The sequence below is a fragment of the Rattus norvegicus genome, chromosome 5 (genome assembly GCF_036323735.1).
Source record: "Rattus norvegicus strain BN/NHsdMcwi chromosome 5, GRCr8, whole genome shotgun sequence".
NCBI classification, from domain to species: Eukaryota; Metazoa; Chordata; class Mammalia; order Rodentia; family Muridae; genus Rattus; species Rattus norvegicus.
Window position 1 is genome coordinate 170,803,740 of NC_086023.1, and position 20,923 is coordinate 170,824,662.

At 55.5% G+C, this 20,923-nt stretch overlaps 2 protein-coding genes across 7 annotated transcripts; both read left to right on the forward strand.

The window, feature by feature from the left end:
- The first annotated feature begins 771 nt into the window (after nt 1-771).
- Nucleotides 772-4,249, forward strand: Hes5 (hes family bHLH transcription factor 5). 2 transcript variants are annotated; one of them, NM_024383.1, is given in 3 exon segments: nt 838-943; nt 1,030-1,195; nt 1,286-1,605. In NM_024383.1, coding segments are annotated over 3 exon segments (501 nt in total). In that variant the 5' UTR covers nt 838-889; the 3' UTR covers nt 1,567-1,605.
- Nucleotides 4,005-20,739, forward strand: Pank4 (pantothenate kinase 4). Of its 5 annotated transcripts, NM_133531.2 has the most exon segments (19): nt 4,010-4,137; nt 8,828-8,910; nt 9,294-9,508; nt 9,725-9,908; nt 10,100-10,192; nt 10,577-10,730; nt 11,073-11,254; nt 11,783-11,864; nt 12,131-12,231; nt 14,345-14,500; nt 16,050-16,162; nt 16,370-16,457; nt 16,992-17,143; nt 17,912-17,967; nt 18,143-18,192; nt 18,686-18,790; nt 19,297-19,397; nt 19,531-19,599; nt 20,280-20,494. In NM_133531.2, coding segments are annotated over 19 exon segments (2,322 nt in total). In that variant the 5' UTR covers nt 4,010-4,013; the 3' UTR covers nt 20,494.
- Nucleotides 20,740-20,923: the final 184 nt, after the last annotated feature.

Here is a 20,923-nt window from a genome sequence, read left to right on the forward strand (position 1 = left end):
TTCAGAGATGCGTTGTGACACCTGGTGACTGGAGAGCAGTCTAGATATCCTGTGGGTGCCGGGGGTTCCTGCGGGCTTCATGCTAGCAGGCGCTATCCAGCAGATTCAGCTAGCCTGGAAGTATGCCTGGCAGGCTCCACACTTAAGTTAACACCTAGACATTTCTAGCTGTGGAGAAGTCACTCCTCCCAAGTGACAGTTTGGGGAACTGGCAATAAAGCGCCTGAGTCCTAAATCCTAAACACCGTTGTCCCTCTCTCATCCTGTACCTGTGAATGGCACGAAGGCAGCATCTGTTTGAGAGAGTGTGGCCCGCTTTAACCCACTGTGCCTGTGGGCAACAGGTCCCAGCTGGGGAGGGTGCCCACTCCTCTGGAAGCCGCTGTCTGTTCATTGTAAAACTCCCATTTCTCTGCGCCTGTGGCCTCTGCCAGCCAGCGGTGGGGAGCCTCTGGGGAGTGGAAGGGAAGAAGGGAGAGAAGGGGGGAGCACTCCTTCCTGCCCTCCCCACCTCCCCGCGGCCTGGGAAAAGGCAGCATATTGAGGCGCGGGGCTCTCAGCATCAGGCCCCGGGATGCTAATGAGGGCGAGCGCGTTCCCACAGCCCGGACATTGTGCCGCGCGGCCCACCTGCTCCTCGGGGAGCGACCATTGTGCCCGCGCCAATTCACAGGCAATTTAGCGTGCGCTAATGGGCCGGCGCCTTTGTGCGGCCGGCGCCGCCATTGGCCGCTGAGTGTGGGAACGGCCGCGGCGCCCGGACCCCAGGCGCCGGGCCGCTGCCCGCGCCTATATAAGGCTGGCGTGAGGGGGTTCGGGCCGCGCCAGCCCGGGACGCCTGGCTCTGCTCGCTCCGCTCCGCTCGCCAATCGCCTCCAGAGCTCCAGGCATGGCCCCAAGTACCGTGGCGGTGGAGATGCTCAGTCCCAAGGAGAAAAACCGAGTAAGTGCCACTCGCCCGGCGCACGCCGTCCCGTTCCCCCGGGGCCTCCGGCGTCCGCCGCCCACCTGACGCATCTCCTCCCGCAGCTGCGGAAGCCGGTGGTGGAGAAGATGCGTCGGGACCGCATCAACAGCAGCATTGAGCAGCTGAAACTGCTGCTGGAGCAGGAGTTCGCGCGGCACCAGCCCAACTCCAAACTGGAGAAGGCCGACATCCTGGAGATGGCCGTCAGCTACCTGAAGCACAGCAAAGGTGAGCTAGGCGCCTGCGCCCGTGTCCTGCTCCCCACCGGTGTGGCTCCCACCGCGCGCGCCCCACTCATGCCGCTCGGTCTCCCCACAGCCTTCGCCGCGGCCGCCGGCCCCAAGAGCCTGCACCAGGACTACAGCGAGGGTTACTCGTGGTGCCTGCAGGAGGCGGTGCAGTTCCTGACCCTGCATGCAGCCAGCGACACGCAGATGAAGCTGCTTTACCACTTCCAGCGGCCCCCAGCTCCCGCCGCGCCTGTCAAGGAGACCCCGACGCCCGGCGCTGCGCCCCAGCCGGCGCGCTCCTCCACTAAGGCCGCCGCCTCCGTCTCCACCTCGCGCCAATCTGCCTGCGGCCTCTGGCGGCCCTGGTGACCCAGCGGCCGACGGGTGCCTGGAGCTGACCAGAGGACCAGCTCGTTCCTCTGTTCCTCTCGATGTGGGAAGACATTCCCCAGCCGCGTTTCAGCCCCAGGTTGGCCGCAACCTTCTTCCGAAGGCTCCCTCCCCAGGCTGGCTGGCCAGCAAGGGGGGTCATTCTTAGAGAATGTGCGTGCAGAGTTGTCATTTGGGGATAATCAGGGTCCACCCTCTGCCGCCTGTCCGACCCCATGGGGTTGTTTTGTGTTTGCATTTCAGCAAGTGACTTCTGCGAAGTTCCCGGTCGGTTTCCACCGGGTGTTCTATGATATTTGTAGAGTTGGGGGTTGGTTGGCTCACCCCAGCCCATAGAGTAGAGGACTTTCTTCAGGGCCCGTGACTGCTGGGCAAGCGCCCTGCGGGCGGGCTGTGCCCTGGGCACATTTGCCTTTTGTGAAGGCGGAACTGCAGGTGTTTCCTCAGAGGAAAGCACTCAGCCTGCGTGGGTGTAGGACCCCTGGGACCTCACCTTAAGGTCCACATGGCCTTGGCTGTCTGGTGCGCGCTCACAGTGGGCTGTCTGGGAGGGTGGGGTCTCCACGACGATCCTCAAAGGATTCCTTTGTATGGGAGGGTGCGTGTGGGCACAATTTTGTACTTAGAATTTGAACTCTTGGTTATGTGGGAGAACACAAGCTGTTCTGAAGGCTTCTAATAAAATATCAAGCCCTATGCCATGTCTGTGCCTCTCTGTGCATGTCTGTCCTTGGCAGCCACAGGGGTGGCCTGCCTCCCTCGTAAATGGAGGTGGAACAGTGGGATCTACCATGTTTCCAAACCGGGATCAGGACGGGTGCTTGCTGGTGGTCCTCTGACAGAGAAAAAGAGAGGGCAGGAGGAGCATATAGAGCTGTTGATGCTCTCACTGTGAACAAGACCTGGGTAGCTGCTGCGGTTCCCACTAGCTCCCAGGAGGGGGTCGGGGACGGGATCCTAACAACTGCAGACCCTCTGCTCTGTGCACTGAGAGGAAGCTGAAGGCCTAGGTGGATCTCTTGCTGCAGCAAGAGGCTCGGCTGTGCCAAACCTGAGAGAGTATCTGGTCCAGCTCCCGCTTCCCTTAGTATACCTGCTTAGCTATTTCATAAACACCCTCCCTCCCACAAGGTGACTAGGGCCAGGGCCGACCCATTCCATTCAGCCATGAACCTGGTAGGTATGGTCCATTGTCTGAGACAGGCTGTCTGTCTGCTTTAAGGTAGGCTATAGCAGGTCGGTCAAGTTCACAGCTTCCAGGTGTCCCAAAGGCAAAACCCACGGAGCAAAGAGTGGGGAGGATCTGGGTGTGTCTACATGTCTTCTGAGTGACAAAGCCACAGATGTGGCCCCTGCCCTGACTCTAACCTTTCCCACCCCACCCCCTTATTCCTTTCTATCTACTCTGCCAGTGACCACCTGAGGACCCTGCTGAGGCCCACACATAGCAAGCAAGGACAGACAGCCTCATCCGCATTCATTTAGCTTACCACAGGAGCAGCAGAGCATCTATGAACAGGGAAGGAGGCCACTGTCCTTGTGGAGTGTCCTTCTAAACACAGGCCTGAAGCTGCTGGGTCGCCTCACTCTCAGGAGCCCTGCCACCCTGGAGCAGGCTCTCCCATCCAGAATATGTCCACTCTGTTGGTATGCACATACAAAGCTTCCTCCTCCCTGAATCAATCTAGATATATGGTGACTGAGCCTGTACATCGCCTCAAACCTGTGCTCCAGGAACCGGGCAAGTCAGTCAGTGTCAGCCTGCAGACAGAACCTGAGAGCAAGATATTAAGTTACGAGAAGGGCCTCTTGGAGGACACAGTGCTCTCTCTCAAGGGACCTAAGTCAACAGGCACTGCAGATCACCTCCACTTTGAAACCCTGCCCCCTCTTCCAGGCACCCCCCACACACACACACTTTCTGCAGATTGTCATTGAAGTGCCGATCTTCCCAGTTTCAGACACATGTCTCTATCCCATATCCCTTCCCTATAGCTGGGCACTCCTCGAGAGTAGAGTCCTTAAAACTACTCCAGTTTACATGGGAGTTTTAGCACTGAAGGTCACGCGTCCTTGGGAAACCAGGATGATGGGGTGACCCTAGCAGAAACCACAGCAGCTTGCAGGGTCAACCTCACAGCAGGAGATCTGAAAGCAGGATCGCCAAGCTCAACCCAACTTAGCATCTAGCCAGCTCAGTGAAATAATATTCCAGAAGCTTGATATTGGTAGTTTGGAGAATAACGGCCCTCTCTTCCGCAGTTCTGGTCCCTAGGACATTTGTATAGGATGGTCCGGTGGCCCGGCCTCTCGCACAGGCGGAGGGGGCGGAGATCATTAGCATAATTTATGCACGCGGTCGTTTAGCAGTCAATTATATGCGCATATATTTCCATGGCTGATGAGGCTGGCCGGGCACTTTCAAAATGGCGGAGCGTGGAGCGAGTGGCGGCGGGAGCGGCGGGGACAGTCTGGACAAGAGCATCACGCTGCCCCCCGACGAGATCTTCCGAAACCTGGAGAACGCCAAGCGCTTCGCCATTGATATAGGTAGACACGGACCCGGTACTCGAGAGGGTGGCCAGAGCAGTGGGCACGGGAGGCCAGCGGGGGCGGCGGGAAGGACGAAGGGCGGGGGTGCGGGCCATGCGCACAGCCTCACGGGTCGCCGCACAGCCTCTTGGGACTGATAGTGTGTGTGCAGCGTCTAGGTGCAGGATCGAGCCGGCGGTCGGACTCCAGCTCCCGGTAGGCGCTGCGCGGTTGGAGCGGGGCACGTCGGGCCTCGTAGTCCGCGCAGTGCGGGTGGATCGTGAGGGCTCGGTGGAGGGACGGGCGGGGCGGGTGGCCTCGAGGGTCTTGGTCTGCTCAGAATCCCCTGGGATGGGGTTGGCCTTGGCCGGGCGGCGCAGTCCGCCGGAGCTCCAGCTTCACAGACTGCTATGGAGAGGTGGGGCCTGGACACTTGCCGCGAACGCTGGGTATAAAGCTCCCAGCATGGTCCGTGGCTTTGGGCTCCTGCACTACCTTTCCAAAGGCCGCTGCCTCCTGGGTGTCTGTCTGGTGGTTCACTTCCCTGCCGTTCCTCTACAGGCCCACCTAAGGTCTCCTTCCCACATTGGGCTGCCCACTAACAAGTCCTCGGGGAGGTTCTGTCAACGTGCTGGTGTGCAGATGTGGAGACCAAGGCACTGAAGAAGGCTAGCTTTCTCCGGGGTCTTTCGATTCGTAGATAGCAAATCCAGGATGGGAGCCGGCTAAGCGTCCCCACTAGTCCCACCCCCAAGCACTCTGCTCTGCTTCCTGTTGTTGGAGAGCTTTGCACCCAACTGCTTGCAGGCATTTACCCGTGTGCCGCTTGATGCCAGCGTGGTCAGCGAGGCCCCACACAGCCAGGCAACATCCGCTGTCTTGGACTTAACTCTATGAATGAATGGGTGTGCTGCTGGCGCTTAGCCTCCTTGAAAAGCCTGAGTTGTTAAGAGACTGTGAAGATTCTCTTTACTTCTGGAATATTGAATATGTTCCCTGCCCTCTTGCTTTTGGGTTGTTTCTCTAACGTGCTCTTTCTTGGGAGGAATGAGATGTGGATGAGAAAGCAAAGCTGGCCTGCTGGCCTGGCCTGTGCTCCAACTTTATCAAGGGCTTAGGAGGGTGATGGGGGAGTAGGCACCAGCCAAGATTCTAATAACACCTGAGATAAATTGGTGACTGGCTGTATATTGGGCTAGAAGTGATGAGCTTGCAGCCCCAGCAGAGGGGACTGTCCACAAACCAGACCTCTCCAAAGGCCCCAAGGCAGCTGTCCCAGGATTCTGAGACCTTCACTCCAGGGCTAGGTTTTGTGCTTTGCCCTGTGGTCTTACACTTCGTTGGGAAGGAGGCAAAATTAAATATGTCTGGAAAGCAGTTGGAAATGAATTTAAAACATCACCAGGCAGTTGAGAAAATAGGGCCCACCTCGGATAATCTGGGTGGCACCCAGAGACCATCTAACCAACAGCCGTAAAGTATGAGCTGTAGTGGAGGCGTGCCCTCAAGCTGAAAGCCCTGAGGTCAGACACGGGCTACCTTGACTGAAGGACATTGCAGGAGATGTTCACTGCAGGGAATGTTCAGTGTTGGGTTTTGCTGGGTCCTGGATCTGAGCCTGGAAGGACATGCGTTCCTGAGAACAGACCTCTTTTCTTTTGTTCATTCTTTCTCCCCCCACACCCACCCCCTTTTCCTGCAACCGATGGGAGATCCCAGCTCGGGATGGGGTTGACAACTCAGGCACCTACGAAACATGCTCGTCCAAGTGTTGTTTAAAAACAGACTTCTCCTGTTTCCTCTCTCCTCACTGTGTCCCTGGATCCAGGAAGCCTCAGCTGTTCTGTGTTCTTGGCGAGCCCTTTTCCTTTCTTGGATGGGGACACTGATGTCAGCTGGGTTGACACTTCTGGAAACCCAGGCAGTAGGAAGGGCACACAGGCAGGAAGAGACTCAGGGGTCATAAACGTGAGGAGGCTAGCCTGCCCTTCCTGGTGCGGGGAGGGGGGGGGGTACATGGGAAAGTCAGGGAACAACTTGGTGGGATTTTTCTCCTTCCACCATGTGGGTCCTGGGGAATCAAACTCCAGACAGCAAGCACCATTACACCCTGACCCATCTCAATGGCTTTCCTGTGGTTTCCGATGAATTGCTTAAAATACATCTCCGTCCGTTTGCACAGTCTTGTCTTTTAGGAAACAATGCATCCTCAGAGGGGGTTATACAAGCATTTAGAATGAGACAAGCCAGAGGACAGGCTGGGATTGGGGGCAGGAAAGAGAGATCAGGAGGCTTAGGACTATGGCCAGGCATGAGATTAAGCTCATGATACACTCACTAAACCAAAAATGGGCCTCTCTGTGTGCTGCTCCAACAGGACACACTGCCTTGTGACAGTTTCACTGAGGGGAGATCTCCAGCCTCTAGGCGCCCTGGTTCCCAAATGTCTGTAAATTTGAGTATCTGTCTCTCCTGTAGTTCCTTAGTATCTCTTCAAAGCCAACACTTGCCGATAACCTAACAGTTTACTTTGCCACTGAGAAGCCCTCGCCTGGTCATGCCCCTGAGAGATGTGGCCGCAGTGGGGTGTGGACATCCCCATTTTCCCCACGTGTCACCCGGGGTCCCGTGAATCTGCAGTTGTTACTACAAACTGGAAGGTGTCTTTTCTGCAGGGGCTTGTCCTTGGCACTTCCCTCCTCTGCAACTCTGGGCAACTCTGAGCAACTCTCCCTGGAGTGTGTGGCTCAAGTGGACAGAGGACTTGTGCTTTTTTTCTGGAGCCCAGAAGCTGGCACCCTGCAGTATTCCATGGGTGACAGGGTTCTGTGAAGATGTCCAGAGCCTACCTGACTCCAGGTGTGGCAATTGGCGCATACCTTGAGTCCCACCACTTGGGATGCAGAAGCAAATGGAGCTCCATAGGTTCGGGGCAGCTCGGTGTACATTAGCAGACCCTGCCTCACAAACTGAAGGAAATGGATAAGCAGTAAAAAACACCGACCATTCTTTAAGAGGACTCTCATTCGATTTCCAGCATCTGTGTGGTGGCCAACAAACACCTGTAGCTCCTTTTACAAGGGGAACCAACGCCCTCTTCTGGCCTCCTCAGGCACTGTGTGGACATGGAGGTCAGGCATTTATCTAGGCAAGATATCCATGCACTGAGATAAAAATAAAACCTCAAAAAAAAATTTAAAAAGATCTAGAAATGAAATCTTTAAAAACAACAAACAGCAGAGACTGGGGCCCGTGAAAGCTGTTGACTTACACTCCCTTGTGGGGTTTGGGCTGCTCCTTCAGCTCAGAGTTCTGAAGGCTGGGGCCGCTCCTGACCCTAATCCCCTTAGGTAAGCCCTCCCCGATGACCCTGTGCGTCTCAAAGATGCTGTGTGTTACCCACCCTGATCTGTTAATGAGAGGTCAGGTGTGGACGGGTTTGCTTAGCTGAGACCCGCATGTGCAGACACTCGTCTGCCACCGAGCTGCACTCCAGCCCTCTCTTTGCAGTGTTTTTTAACTCCTCATATGTGTATCTCGTATGCCGGGGATATTTCTCCTCGTGTTCCTGCTTGTGCCCCTCCCTCCTCTCATTTTGTCCCCATAGACGTGTTCCTTCTCTCCTGTCGCACACACACACACACACACACACACATAGTTTTACAGGCCAGTATAAAATCCAGGAAGCACAAATAAGAGGGATATGCATTTGCCTCTCTGAGTCTGGCCCAGTTCACCGAATTACCTCCACTTGTTTCCCTCTTCCTGCGAATGGCATGAGGCCATTCTTTCTATGACTGGAAGGAAACATTCCATGTCCAGTAGACCACACTTCATCGTGTCCCCTGCCCTCAGCCTACTCTTTATGGTTTATTGTGAGACGGGATCTCACTAAGCTGCCTGGGCTGGCCTTGAACTTATGATGCCTCTGCCTCCTGACTCCCAGTTAGCTGGGATTACAGATCTGACTTTGGAGCTGAGTGTGTAGAGAGGGGTGGTCAGAGGCCCACCTCAGGCTCTTCCTCAGACCTTTTCCCTTTTTATCTCTAGCTGGCCAACGAGCCCTTGGTATCTGTTGTTTCCTCCCATTTTGTGACTGCTGGGATTATAAGCGCATAACCACCATCCTGTGGGTTCTGGGCATCTGAACTCAGCCCCTCATGGTGGCAAGGCTAATCAACAGAGCCTCTCCCCAGCTCTTGAAAACTAAATTTTTTTTAAAGCCGTCGACAACCAAGTGCACTCTGAGGCAGAATGGCTCTGTCTCTGCTTTGGGGCTTTGTGAGCGTGGGGAGGAGAGCCTTAAACTCAGATTAGAGAACCTGAGGGGGCACAGGACCTTTAAAGAGAAAACGTTCCCGAGGTGATTGGTGCCCTCTCCTCTCATCTCTGACCTGAAGTTCACGAAGCACTAAGCACCTTATCCACAAGACTCGAGTGTTGAAGGAAGAGGCCATTGAAACATCAGAGTCGTGTGTGTGTGTGTGTGTGTGTGTGTGTGTGTGTGTGTGTGTGTGTCCCAGAGCTTAGAGGAAGGAGGTGGATCTCAGGGTCTTCTTTGCACTGAAATTTGCGTGTTTTTTTTTTTTCTTTTCTTTTTTTCAGAGCTGGGGACCGAACCCAGGGCCTTGCGCTTGCTAGGCAAGCGCTCTATCACTGAGCCAAATCCCCAACCCTAATTTGCGTGGTTTTTGTCTTCTCCTTGTAGGTGGATCACTGACCAAGTTGGCATACTATTCCACAGTACAGCACAAAGTGGCCAAAGTGAGGTCTTTTGACCACCCAGGAAAGGTAAGCCCCTCATGGTGGGTAGGTAGACAAGTGCATCAGTGGAGCTGGACAGGGTGGCTGCTTCCTGTCAGCCTTTGACTTCATATTGTCATTTTTGTTTGTTGTCCCCTGCTGTTTACATTTGTTAACACTGTGGTCCAGGAGTTGATTGCTCTTCTCTGACTCCTTGTGAGGTGTCCTGTCCTACCCTTTGTGAGAATGCCTCCCCTTCCCCTGCTCCTTGTCCGAGGGTAAGCAGGCCTCTTTCCTCTCTCTGCTGTCTGTGCCTTGGCCCAAGCTAACGTCAGGTATTTTGTGTATCACAGTTGAGTGAATGCCTAATGTGCTGGGGCAGGGTGCTGAGGGCTATCCTTGCCTCCTGAAGACTTCTCAACTCTTTCCAGGACGCAGAACAGGACCATGAGCCGCCCTATGAGATCTCAGTTCAGGAGGAGATCACAGCTCGTCTGCATTTCATCAAGTTTGAGAACACCTACATGGAAGCCTGCCTGGACTTTATCAGAGACCACCTTGTCAACACTGAGACCAAGGTCATCCAGGCCACAGGGGGTGGAGCCTACAAGTTCAAGGACCTCATCGAGGAGAAGCTGCGTCTGAAGTGAGTAGGGACCTTACCCGTGGTGCGTGCAGTGTGGTGAGGGGCCCCCGAACGAACATCCATCCCGACTCTGGTGCTATGTGCGGGTGCTGCCTTGGTGGCCTTGCCGGCTGCAAACCATGCCAGGGACTTCGTGAGCACAGCCTGGCTGCTGTGTGCTGCCTCCTGGCAAGGGCACCATGGTCCACTCTTGTGACTTGGCTCCTTCATTTCCAGGGTGGACAAAGAGGATGTGATGACCTGCTTGATTAAGGGGTGCAACTTCGTGCTGAAGAACATCCCACATGAGGCCTTCATGTACCAGAAAGACTCAGACCCAGAGTTTCGGTTTCAGACAAATCACCCGAACATCTTCCCCTACCTCCTAGTCAACATTGGCTCTGGAGTCTCCATCGTGAAGGTGAGAGTCCACTGAACGCCTGCCGGCTGTGTGTGAGTGCTGGACACAGGTTTGATCCTTCGTAGAGCTGTCATTGGGTGGTGGGAGCACCTGCCATTTGCGTTGGTGCCACCCAGGGTTCATAACCCTGACCCCAGCATCCTAGCAGCCTGTGTGGACTGCAGCCCAGTGCGTGCCCTCCTTTTCCTCAGGTGGAGACAGAGGACCGGTTCGAGTGGATTGGTGGGAGCTCCATTGGAGGAGGCACCTTCTGGGGGCTTGGGGCTCTGCTCACCAAAACAAAGGTATTCCTGCAGAAGGTCCACCCTGTGGCCCTTAGGAGGTCCTTGGCACATGTCTGCAGGAGCCACTCCCAAGCCTCTGTCCTGGCTCTAGTAAGGTCTCGGATCCCTGTGACTAAGCTGTTTCCACTCTGAGGGACAAGGGCTTTGAGCTGCCCGAGCTCTGCCAGCTCAGTGGCCGAGCCTCCAGCTTGCCCCATGCGCTGAGGGAGGGCATTCACATCTGACTGTGCCAGCTCAGTGGCCGAGCCTCCAGCTTGCCCCATGCGCTGAGGGAGGGCATTCACATCTGACTGTGCCAGCTCTTTGCTGTCCAGGGTGGTGGGCGTCCCCCAGCTGCTAGGCCCTCACTCCCCTGCTCCACCCTGCTCTGCTCTGCCTCCACAGAAGTTTGATGAGCTGCTGCAGCTGGCTTCCAGAGGCCGGCACGCCAATGTTGACATGCTGGTACAAGACATCTATGGAGGGGCCCACCAGACCCTGGGGCTGAGCGGCAATCTCATCGCAAGCAGTTTTGGGAAGTCAGCCACTGCTGACAGAGGTACCTGCCAGGAGCTGCCCTTCACAGCGACCCAGCTGTAGCCTGCTTCAATGCCCGCTGGTGTGGAGACAAATCTCACAGGTCCCCCTGAGACAGTTCTTGTTGGGCCTCCAGGGCTCACCTTCCCAGAATCCTGCTCTAGCTAATTAGAATATTGCCAGATGGCTACCTCATCCTCTGTCTCCAGAAAAATACAAGCTAGGAAAAGCAGTTAGAATATTTGTTTTCTCTTGAAAATGAAGCCTCATTCATCCAGGGTCTGGCCTCACCTCCCTCCCAGGGCTGTCTGTTACCTGGTGACACTGACCTCACGCCCTGGGTTCTGTTTTCATCCCCTCTCAGAGTTCTCCAAAGAAGACATGGCCAAGAGCCTGCTGCACATGATCAGCAATGACATTGGACAGCTCGCCTGTCTCTACGCCAAGCTTCATGGCCTAGACAGGGTCTACTTTGGGGGTTTCTTCATCCGGGGTCACCCTGTGACCATGCGCACCATCACCTACAGCATTAACTTCTTCTCTAAGGTGACTGCAGCCAACATCCTGTCCCTGTACTGGTGTGGGCTCAGCTCATCCTGGTTGTCCCACCCACCGTCCGTACCCCGGAAAGTCTCCCAAAATGGCAACATGGTGATCAGAACTCATTTCATACATAAGGGCCACGTGCAGTGCTCTGGGCTGTGGCACAGTTACAGTTCCTTGGGAAGATAAGTCCCCACAGACCTCCCACCCACCCAGACCCGGTCAGCTGCACCTTCTTCCTGGCCAGTTGGGCAGTCTGTGCATTGAGTGTAAGCCTGTTGGACTACCCTTTAGTGAGGGGCCTCACGTGGGACTGGGGTATCTGGGCCACAGACTGGTGCTCAGGAACAGGCAGGAGCAAGCTCAGGGCGGCCTGTGGGGGTCTCTTCCCCGTGGCTAGCCTGTGGCAAGGTACCATCTGTCTGCAGGAAATCTCTCAGGCAGCCTTGAAGCTGGTGCACTGTGTGGGGGTCCACAGTGGATCTGACTGGACACTGACCAACCGTTATCTGTGGGCTTGGGCTGGGGCAGGGTGAAGTCCAGGCACTCTTCCTGAGACATGAAGGCTACCTGGGAGCCATCGGGGCATTTTTGAAAGGAGCCGAGCAAGATAGTGAGTAGAGTCACCGCAGTGAGCCGTGGCTGGCTGCGGCTGGCTGCGTAGGATGTGGCCTGCGCAGGGCGTGGCCTGTGCCCCTGGCTGGGCATCTGGGTGGGAGAGCGGGGACCAGGGGGTGGGACATGAGGCTCGAGGAAGCCACAGAAAGGGGTAATCCACAGCGTGTAAATAGACCAGTGATTTTATCCCTTTTCCTCCTCTACTTTCCCCTTTGGATCAAGGGCGAGGCTGACACGGTGACCGGCTTCTCGTTTTTCCAGATCCTAACCAGTACAGCTGGGGTGAGAACTACGCGGCCAGCTCCGGGCTGATGAGCACGGCGCCGGAGCTGTGCCCGACACAGCGGGCAAGGAGCGGCACAGTGAGTAGCAGGCCTTTCCAGACGGAGCAGCCTGCCCAGCCGTCTCCACTGTGGCCTCTCACCACACAGGCTGCTTTTATGTTGATGTCAAGTTAGACTTGAGGGCAGGAGGCACAGGGGCTTCTAGAGCCCTCGGGAGCCTGAGAGGCCTGGTGTTCTGTGCAGAGCACCGAGCTGGCAGCTGCTGCGTGCGCGTGCAAGCATGATGTTTGCAGCGAGGCGAAGAGCAGGCCTGCCCTTGTCTGAGCTCCTGGGATGTCTGCTCTCCCCAGATGCTGTAGACCATTCTCCACGTCTCCACATAGAGTGAAACCCACCCTGACTGCAGACATTGTGCTCACCTGGCCAGAGGCAGGCTGAGTACTGCAGAGCTGGTGGGTTGGGAGACTCCTTAGCACAGGCCTTGTTAGAGCCCTCTTGATGAGGGCCCCTGCCAGGCTGTGAGATCAGATGCCACTGTGGTGAGGCAACCATAATGCCAGCTGTTTGGCCGCCTGACAGTAGGTCACGGAGCTTTCGTAACTCAGACACCATATACGTCTAGGGTAGAGGCAGCTACTAGGAGCAGGAAGTAGGTCACCGCCCTCAGACAAGGTTTCTGGCACTGTGGTGGACCCAGCATCCCTTGGTAGTGAGCCCGGGGCCTCTGCAGTGAGAGCCCTCCACATACCCCGCCCCCACCCCCGCCCCCCTGGGCATTTGTCTGTGGCCAGCCCAGGCTGGAATGGCTGCTCTGAAATGGGCATCTTCCCACCTTGTTTTTTAATTCATCAAGAGGCTCTGCTGAGGCCCACCACATGGATCCCTAAATGAAGGGAGACAAGAGCAAGCCCATAATAAAAGGTGGCTCATGCCTCCCTCAGAACGCATGAGGGTGAGTGGCGCCTGCTCAGCCCTGCCCCACACCTTGGGGCCTGCAGAGCTTGTGCTGGAATAATGTGTCAGGAGACATAGCTGGCATGCAGGTGCTGAGCCGTCATTTGAGGAGAATATTGCCAAGAGAGACAGCTGAGAGGCTGAAAATCTCTGCAGGAAAGCCAGCCGAGACCCTGACAGTGGCAAGACCTGCCGAGTGGGAAACTTGGTAGCGCAGTAACTGGTGACGTGAAGCTACGTTGTCTCATGCACAGAGGGCACTGAGGCTGGGGTGCTCAGTAGTTAGTGTAGGTAACCCCTGCCCATTTCTGGTCAGCTTGGGAGTTTCTCAGAACTTTTCTTGCTAGCCTTGCCCACATGTATGCGTTCCCAGGGTTTGCAAGAATTTGCCCCTGTAGCTCTGTCCAGTCCGTGAGTCTAGACCCAGAGTTCATGTTCAGTTATTGCAGTTGAAATCCCCTGGCTGAAGGGGCTTGAGTTCAGGAGTGTGGTGTGGCTGGTAGACTCTTGAAGTCAAAAAGAGGTGGCCTTGGAGCAGAGGTCATGCTTCTCTGGGCCGAGAGCTGCTGCTGGGCACAGACAGCATGGCTCACCTCACTGCTGTGCACATGCTGTTTCAGCCCCTCTCAACTTAAAATAGAAAGTGCCAGCAGGGCAAGGATGGCTCCAGAACCCTCGTGGGCTTGGCACCAGTGGCTTCTGCGGCACACATGGTCGCCTTACTATCCGGCCTCCCTGATTGTGTCTCAGGGCCAGTGTATGAGGAAGAGCCCTGTGGTGCTGGACAGGACAGAGGCCAGGGCATGTCCCAGCCATGAGTCTGCCAGAACTCACGCAGATGAGGCTGAGAGCCAGAGGGCTGCTGGGCACTTAGCACTGGAGCCCAGCACTGTTAGAACCGGAGATAGAGCTCAAGTTCAGTGCCGGAGTTGGGGTGGGGTGGGAGTGCAGCATTAGCTGATGTCTGGCCGAACAGCCAGGGCCAGCTTAGGAACTGCAGGCTGCTATGGGATTAAGGGGACAGTGAAGGGGCAGTGGTGGTTCAGGGGGCACCAATCTGAAGCTTTTAAGAGTAGACCCACTCCTCAGCAAAGCCAGAGGCTGAATTCAGGAAACCTGACTGGAGGCTGTAAGACAGGTGGAGCTCTTCCATTCATGTTGAAAGCCGAGCTTACATCATCAGCATTGTGACCTTTCTGACAGTGGCCTTTCCGCTGACTTCTTCTTGTCCTCCTAGTTTGACCTGCTGGAAATGGACCGACTGGAGAGGCCCCTGGTCAACCTGCCCCTCCTCCTGGACCCATCCTCCTATGTGCCCGACACGGTAGACCTCACTGACGATGCTCTGGCCCGACAGTACTGGCTCACATGCTTTGAGGAGGCTCTGGATGGGGTGAGGCTCCGAGACACAGCAAGTGGAGACCATGTGGTCTCCCAGCACCCGGGCTGCTCCTGGGCTCAGCCGGCTCCATCCCTATGAGGGTCAACAGGGAAAAGAAGGCAAAGAGGGCAAGGACAGTTTCCAGAAGTCATGTGGTCTTTTTTTTTTCTTTCTTTTTTTTTTCGGAGCTGGGGACCGAACCCAGGGCCTTGTGCTTGCTAGGCAAGTGCTCTACCACTGAGCTAAATCCCCAACCCCGTCACGTGGTCTTAGTAAGGAGAGCGTATATCTGTCTCAGCCTGTGTAGGGTGAGGGCGTGGCGTAGTGACACGGCCTCTTCAGAGCAGCCAGAACCTTCTCTGTTTACATCTTCCCAGCCATGCCATCACAGGGGCCTCCTTGCTTTTGGCCTTTTTTGGAGAAAGGGTTTTACTCTGTAGCCCAGGCTGGATGTAACCCAGGCTTGCCTCAAACTCAAGATCCTCCTGCTTCAGCCTGCTGAGTGCTGGAATTACAGCAGCCTGTACCACCAGGCCAGGCGCCTGTTGTGGGTCTGACATGAATAGGATTGCATGTTGCTTTGTGGAGCTGTTTCTTTGTTCATTTTTTTCTATGTCTGTCAGAGTCTGACAGAAACAGTAGGAAGAGGCAGGACTCACTACAGCGAAGCTGCCCACTTTGTGCCAACCAGGAGCAGAGAGGGAGAGATTGGAAGGGCCCAAAACAAGGTCACCTTTCAAGGATGGTGGCAGCAGCCCACGCCTTTGCTTCCGGTACTCAGGAGGCAGAGGCAGGCAAATCTCAGTGAGTCTGAGGCCAGTCTTGTCTACATAGGGAGTTCAACGCCAACCAGGGCTACATATAGGATCCTATCTCAGGACAACGCCCCCCCCCTCCCGTGACTTTTTCCTCAGCCAGGCCTCACCTTCTATATTCTACTTCACAGTAGTCTTAACATTTTGAGTCCATCAGCAGAGAGATCACTTTCCAAAGACCCACCTCTGAGTCCTGCTTGTACCAGGGACCAAGCATTCAAAAACATGGGCTTTTGTGGGAGCACTTCAAATTCAAACCATACGCCTCCTTGTGCGTTTTCTACCTTTCCTGTGCTGGCACTGTGTACAGTGGTAGTGTCAGCTCCTGGGAGGTGTTGGGACAGCTAAGGCTGCAGCAGTCAAACTTGAGGTTGGGCAGGCTCAGAGGCTGTGGCCACAGCAGGAATTCCCAACTGTCAGACATCTGGGTATGAAGGAGGGAGGGACAGCCCTGGATCCCAAGCAGCTCCCCTTGAGTTACATCAGAGCCCTGGTCTTTTTAGCTTCCAAGAAAGCCCCCACAGTCTCTTTCTGTGTCCAAAGCAGCGGCAGGATGCTAGGCAAGGGCAGTGTCTGAAAGCTGAAGCACCAGACAGGCAGCTCTCCATTACTGTGGCTGTAGCTGTGCAGGTGTGCCCAGTACAGCTGGGCAAGGCCCTGCCAGCCTGTGCCTGCCCTTGGGCCCCACCCGACCTCCTGCTGCTCCTGACTCAGGCCCAGCTTATTTGACCTCCTGCTGTTGGCAGGTGGTGAAGCGAGCTGTGGCCAGCCAGCCAGAATCCGTGGATGCAGCTGAGAGGGCAGAGAAGTTCCGTCAGAAGTACTGGGGCAAACTTCAGACTCTGAGGCACCAGCCCTTGTGAGTCCTGTGACCCCAGGGCAGCTCCTGCCTATGGCCACTGAGAAAGGGTTCCCTTCTTGGCACAGGGACCTTGACTGGCCTGGCGGGAGGGTGAAGCCCAATGCAGCATGGTCTTTTCTGGCTGTGTGCAGGGTTCACTGGGCTTTCCTGGGCTCTGTGAGACCTGCCTGCTTCAGCCGTACTCCATCCTGGTTTTGTCCCCAGTGCTTATGGGACGCTGACTGTGCGCAGCCTGTTGGACACAAGAGAGCACTGTTTGAATGAGTTCAACTTCCCAGACCCCTACTCCAAGGTGAGCAGTGTAGGCTACAAGTAGGATACAGAGGGCTCGGTCACATTTTGTGCCAACCTCAGGAGGTCTGCGCTCACACTGGCTAGTTTTCGGTGCACAGCCCTACTCCAGGAGCTGGGGTGCAGTCACTGTAGCCCCATGTATTAGCACCCCTCCATCCCTCTGGCTAGGAGCCATGGGCCCCTTCTTTTCCTGCTGTCAGCCACCTTGTCCCTTCCTCACCTGCCCGTGCACAGTGGCCTCTGGGGCTCCGTTCCTTGTGCCCCGCCGACTCCACTTAGTCTTGTGGACTAATGTGCCTCCCTGCTTCATCCAATACCATGCAGATCTGAGGACTGCCCTGCATCAGTAAGTAACCTGATACAGCAGCCCTGAGCAGCACCTCTCGGGAACATGACAGCAAGTGTCCCCTTCTCCCTGGTTAGTGTTTGCAGTCTTCAGTGAGTCCCCGTCATCTGCTGCCCTGCAGACATCCCTAAAGGGTACCTTCAGAGTGAGCACCAATAAACCAGTGCTTGTGTGATTTTCCCACAGGTGAAGCAGAAAGAAAACGGCCTCGCGCTAAAGTGCTTTCAGAGCGTGACTCGCTCGCTGGACTCACTAGGCTGGGAGGAGCGGCAGCTGGCCCTGGTGAAGGGGCTGTTAGCTGGGAATGTCTTTGACTGGGGAGCCAAGGCTGTGTCTGAGTAGGTATCTGTCCCTCTCCCTCTGAGGTGGCTTAGAGCGGGTTATTTGTGACAGAAGTATGCCATTCTGCCACCAGACTGTCTAGACCCAGAGCCAACTTGTTCTGGATCGTTTGGCCCTCCTTTACCGGTGATGGGGAAAGCACAGAGTCATGGTCTGTGCTGCCGGAGATCTGGGCAGCCACATATCATAGGTTGCTTTGTGCTGCCGGACAGGGCTGACATTGTCAGGGTAAAAGTCCAAGTTCATAGTCACTAGATACAGCAGGGATTGGTGGTATTTGGTGTCTGGTGTAACCAAGGTGCTGGCACACGCTGAACCCTGGACGAGCGAGTGTGTTTCTTAGGAGCATTGAGGGTCCTCTCCTGGAGCAACTGTAGAGTCGCTGTCTCCATGGTGATTCACCCGAAGCCGAGCCTCACGGGTGGCCATGCTGTTTGACTGATGTCAGAGCCCATAGCAGAGGATTGTTCACTCTCCCGCTCACCCTCATCCAGCTGCCCACTTGAGGTGCAGCCCCCAGGATGTGGTGGCAAGTCGTACAGGAGCCAGCTCCCTGCTCTGGGCAGGTGTGAACTGTCACACTATACTGAAAGGATTTGCTCCTTGAGCAGCGCGCTCTGCTTTGAGCAGCGCTGGCTACTGAGTGGAGGTATGGCCAGTCCAGCGCAGTGCAGCGGGGAGATAACTCGCCATGGTGGGGAGGAATGGTGAGGTTGGGCTTCGCTTGTGGTTTTTGCTTTGTTTCAATTTTCTCGTTTCTACAGCGTCCTGGAATCGGACCCCCAGTTTGGGTTTGAAGAAGCAAAGAGAAAATTGCAAGGTATGGACACCATGGGCTCTTTGGTGCTCTGTCTGGCTCTGCAGAAGTTAAGCAGCAGGACGGGGCAGTTCCTGGTTGCTGCATAACCGTGTGGACTCAGGATGAGAGCCTTGTTGTAACAAGCTCTTGACACTATACCTCAGCTTCCCTGACTAGAGTTCCTGTCTCCTCACAGAACGGCCCTGGCTGGTGGATTCCTACACCAAGTGGCTCCAGAGGTTAAAGGTATGTAAGATACCTCTGCTTCTGCCCTTGGGGGTTGGAGCACAGAGTCTGGACCTAGCCAAAGAGGGTGGCCACCAAAGGCATTGGGTGACATGGACGTAACTAACACACACAACACACTCACAGTGGCCTGGGACACAGGTATAGCCTGTAGCCCACCACTTGGAACTTAGAAGCCACCAGCTGAGAATCTAATGTCAGAAATCCCCATCCCCAGGGTCAGGTGTGACTCATAAAAAGAACAGTTGCTTGGTGTATGAGGTTCTGGGTTCCATCCCCAGCACCACAGGCAAAATGATGTCCCCAGCCCCTGCATGACCTGCAATGACCACTGGCTGGATCATCTGGCCATGGGACCAACTGTTACCTCCCATGCTCTGGGACCCTGTGGCGGGACTCAGCCCCACAGGGAGTTGGGGGAGTAGAGTACGGTGGAGTGTGAAACGCTTGAATGCACCTGTTCCCAACTGAACGTCCTGGTTTTGTCTTACAGGGGCCCCCTCATAAATGTGCCTTAATTTTCGCAGATAACAGTGGAATAGACATCATTTTGGGAGTCTTCCCCTTTGTCAGGGAGCTACTCTGTAGAGGGACAGAGGTGAGTGAAGAGGCTGGGTGGGCGGGACCCTTCCCCTGGGCTTCTCCGCTCTTGGTGGGGTTGGCGTTGCTGTGGGCTTCTGGCGGTGGTCAGAGCTCCTACATTTGTGGCAGGTGAGTGCAGGTGAGGCCAGGTGAGGCAGGTGTGGCAGGTGAGTGCAGGTGAGGCCAGGGAGCACCTGGGCCTGATGGGTATGGGCTGTAGCTTAAGGCCTGGGTTCTCCGTTCCTGTTTCCTGGAAAGGCATTTACCAGAAGCTTGGGACTACATGAGAGGTTACCCTAATCCAGGAGGCAGGCTGAGGATGGAATGGATGGGAGGTGATAAAGCATCCTCTGAGCATAGCCCTGCTTCTCCCAGAAGCCACAGAGCCATGAGAGTCTCTGGGGCCCTGCTGCCCAGCAGTTGGCCACTGCTTGGAGCCTGTCAGGGACAACTGTGGTGAGTTTGGGCCACATAGTAACAGCCCAGGTTCTAAAGAGCTGCTACTCCCTCCCCCCAACATAGGTCATCTTGGCATGCAACTCAGGCCCTGCCCTGAACGATGTGACCTACAGTGAGTCTCTCATTGTGGCAGAACGCATTGCAGCCATGGACCCCATCATCTGGTAGGTTCTGGCTACCCCTGTTGAGCCAGGAAGGGGGTAGGCCTCACAGGTACTGGGAGATACGCAAAGGGTTCCTGAGGAGGGTCAGTGTCTCAGGGCCTTGACTGGGCCCTGACCACATGCTTCTCTATAGCACTGCACTCAGAGAAGACAGGCTACTGCTGGTGCAGACCGGTTCCAGTTCCCCATGCCTAGATCTCAGGTAACCCAGCTTTCCTTCCTCCTGCTCTGCAAGGCACCAAAATCTGCTGCTTGCCCTAAATATGACATATGTAGCCACTTCTTCTTGTGGCCTGTAGGGCCGATGGCAACTGACCCAGGCTCCAGGTCTCAGGACTATCCTGTAGCAGGGAGCTGTCCCACCATCCCACAGGCAGTCATTGACTCACTTATCATTTATTCTGTGTGCGTGCGTGTGTGTGCGTGTGTGTGTGTGTGTGTGTGTGTGTGTGTGTGTGTGTGTGCGTGTGCGCGCGCGCACGCACGCACGTGCGCCACAGCTTGTGTAGAGCTCAGACAACAACTTGCAGGCGTCAGTTTTGCCTTTTACCATGTGGGTTCTATGGACCAAACTCAAGTCATCAGACTTGGTAGAAGAGGCCTAAGGCCATGGAGCCATCTTGCTTCAGTGCTTTCTGCAAAGAGATGCTCTGTGCTAGACAAAGGAAATGTCAGAAATGGAGCATCAGGAAAACAGGAGGTGCTGGAAGTGGAGGCCCTGACCAGTAGGGGGAGGCCACTGCTGGGAGTCTGGGTCTGGATATGCCTCAGCCCCATGTTCTCGCTTGTCGCCACCTCCAAGGGAACAAACATGTTGGTGTCTACCAAGGTGTGCTTAGTGCGGTCCCCTGCCCAACCTCCTTGCCACTTTCTTCCCTGAAGCCGCCTAGATAAGGGACTGGCTGTGCTGGTGCGGGAGCGTGGTGCCGACCTGGTGGTCATCGAGGGAATGGGCCGTGCTGTCCACACCAACTACCATGCTTTGCTGCGATGTGAGAGTCTCAAGCTGGCCGTGGTGAAGAACGCCTGGCTGGCTGAGCGTCTGGGTGGCCAGCTCTTCAGTGTCATCTTTAAATATGAGGTTCCCACCCTGTGAGACACCCGCTCTGCCAGACGTGTCTGCCTGTCCCTCGGCAGGAATGTGATTTACTTCAAGGAACCTGTGTTCACACCGGAGTACTGATACTATGCCTCTGTGACTGACTGTGTACCAGGACCAGCCAACCCAGCATTTGTCCTGTGGGACACTAGTGTTGGAATGTATTTAACTGTTAAATAAGCTTTTATATATATATATATACATATATATATAAATATATAAATACACATGTATTCATCAGGAGGTCTCCTAGAGGCCAGATCTGCTTTCTCTGCTGTTGAGAAGATGCCCACAGCCCCAGGTGGACCATGGCTGCTCCAGCTAACTTTCCGAGTCACCTCCGGAGCTAGTCAGTGCTAAACTTCCAATCCCGTCCTTGGGTTCCAGTGTTTTCTCTCACCCCTCCTTCTTGACTCAGAAGGAGCAA

What these genes read in the sequence shown, in the direction of transcription:
- Pank4 (XM_063287113.1), top strand. Translation starts at nt 4,014, where the DNA reads ATGGCGGAGCGTGGAGCGAGTGGCGGCGGGAGCGGCGGGGACAGTCTG. An exon ending in GAGGAGAAGCTGCGTCTGAA is followed by an intron (nt 9,509 to 9,724) that starts GTGAGTAGGGAC and finishes CTTCATTTCCAG; the next exon opens with GGTGGACAAAGAGGATGTGA. An exon ending in AGCGGGCAAGGAGCGGCACA is followed by an intron (nt 12,232 to 14,344) that starts GTGAGTAGCAGG and finishes TTGTCCTCCTAG; the next exon opens with TTTGACCTGCTGGAAATGGA.
- Hes5 (XM_039110831.2), top strand. Translation starts at nt 890, where the DNA reads ATGGCCCCAAGTACCGTGGCGGTGGAGATGCTCAGTCCCAAGGAGAAA. An exon ending in GTCCCAAGGAGAAAAACCGA is followed by an intron (nt 944 to 1,029) that starts GTAAGTGCCACT and finishes CTCCTCCCGCAG; the next exon opens with CTGCGGAAGCCGGTGGTGGA.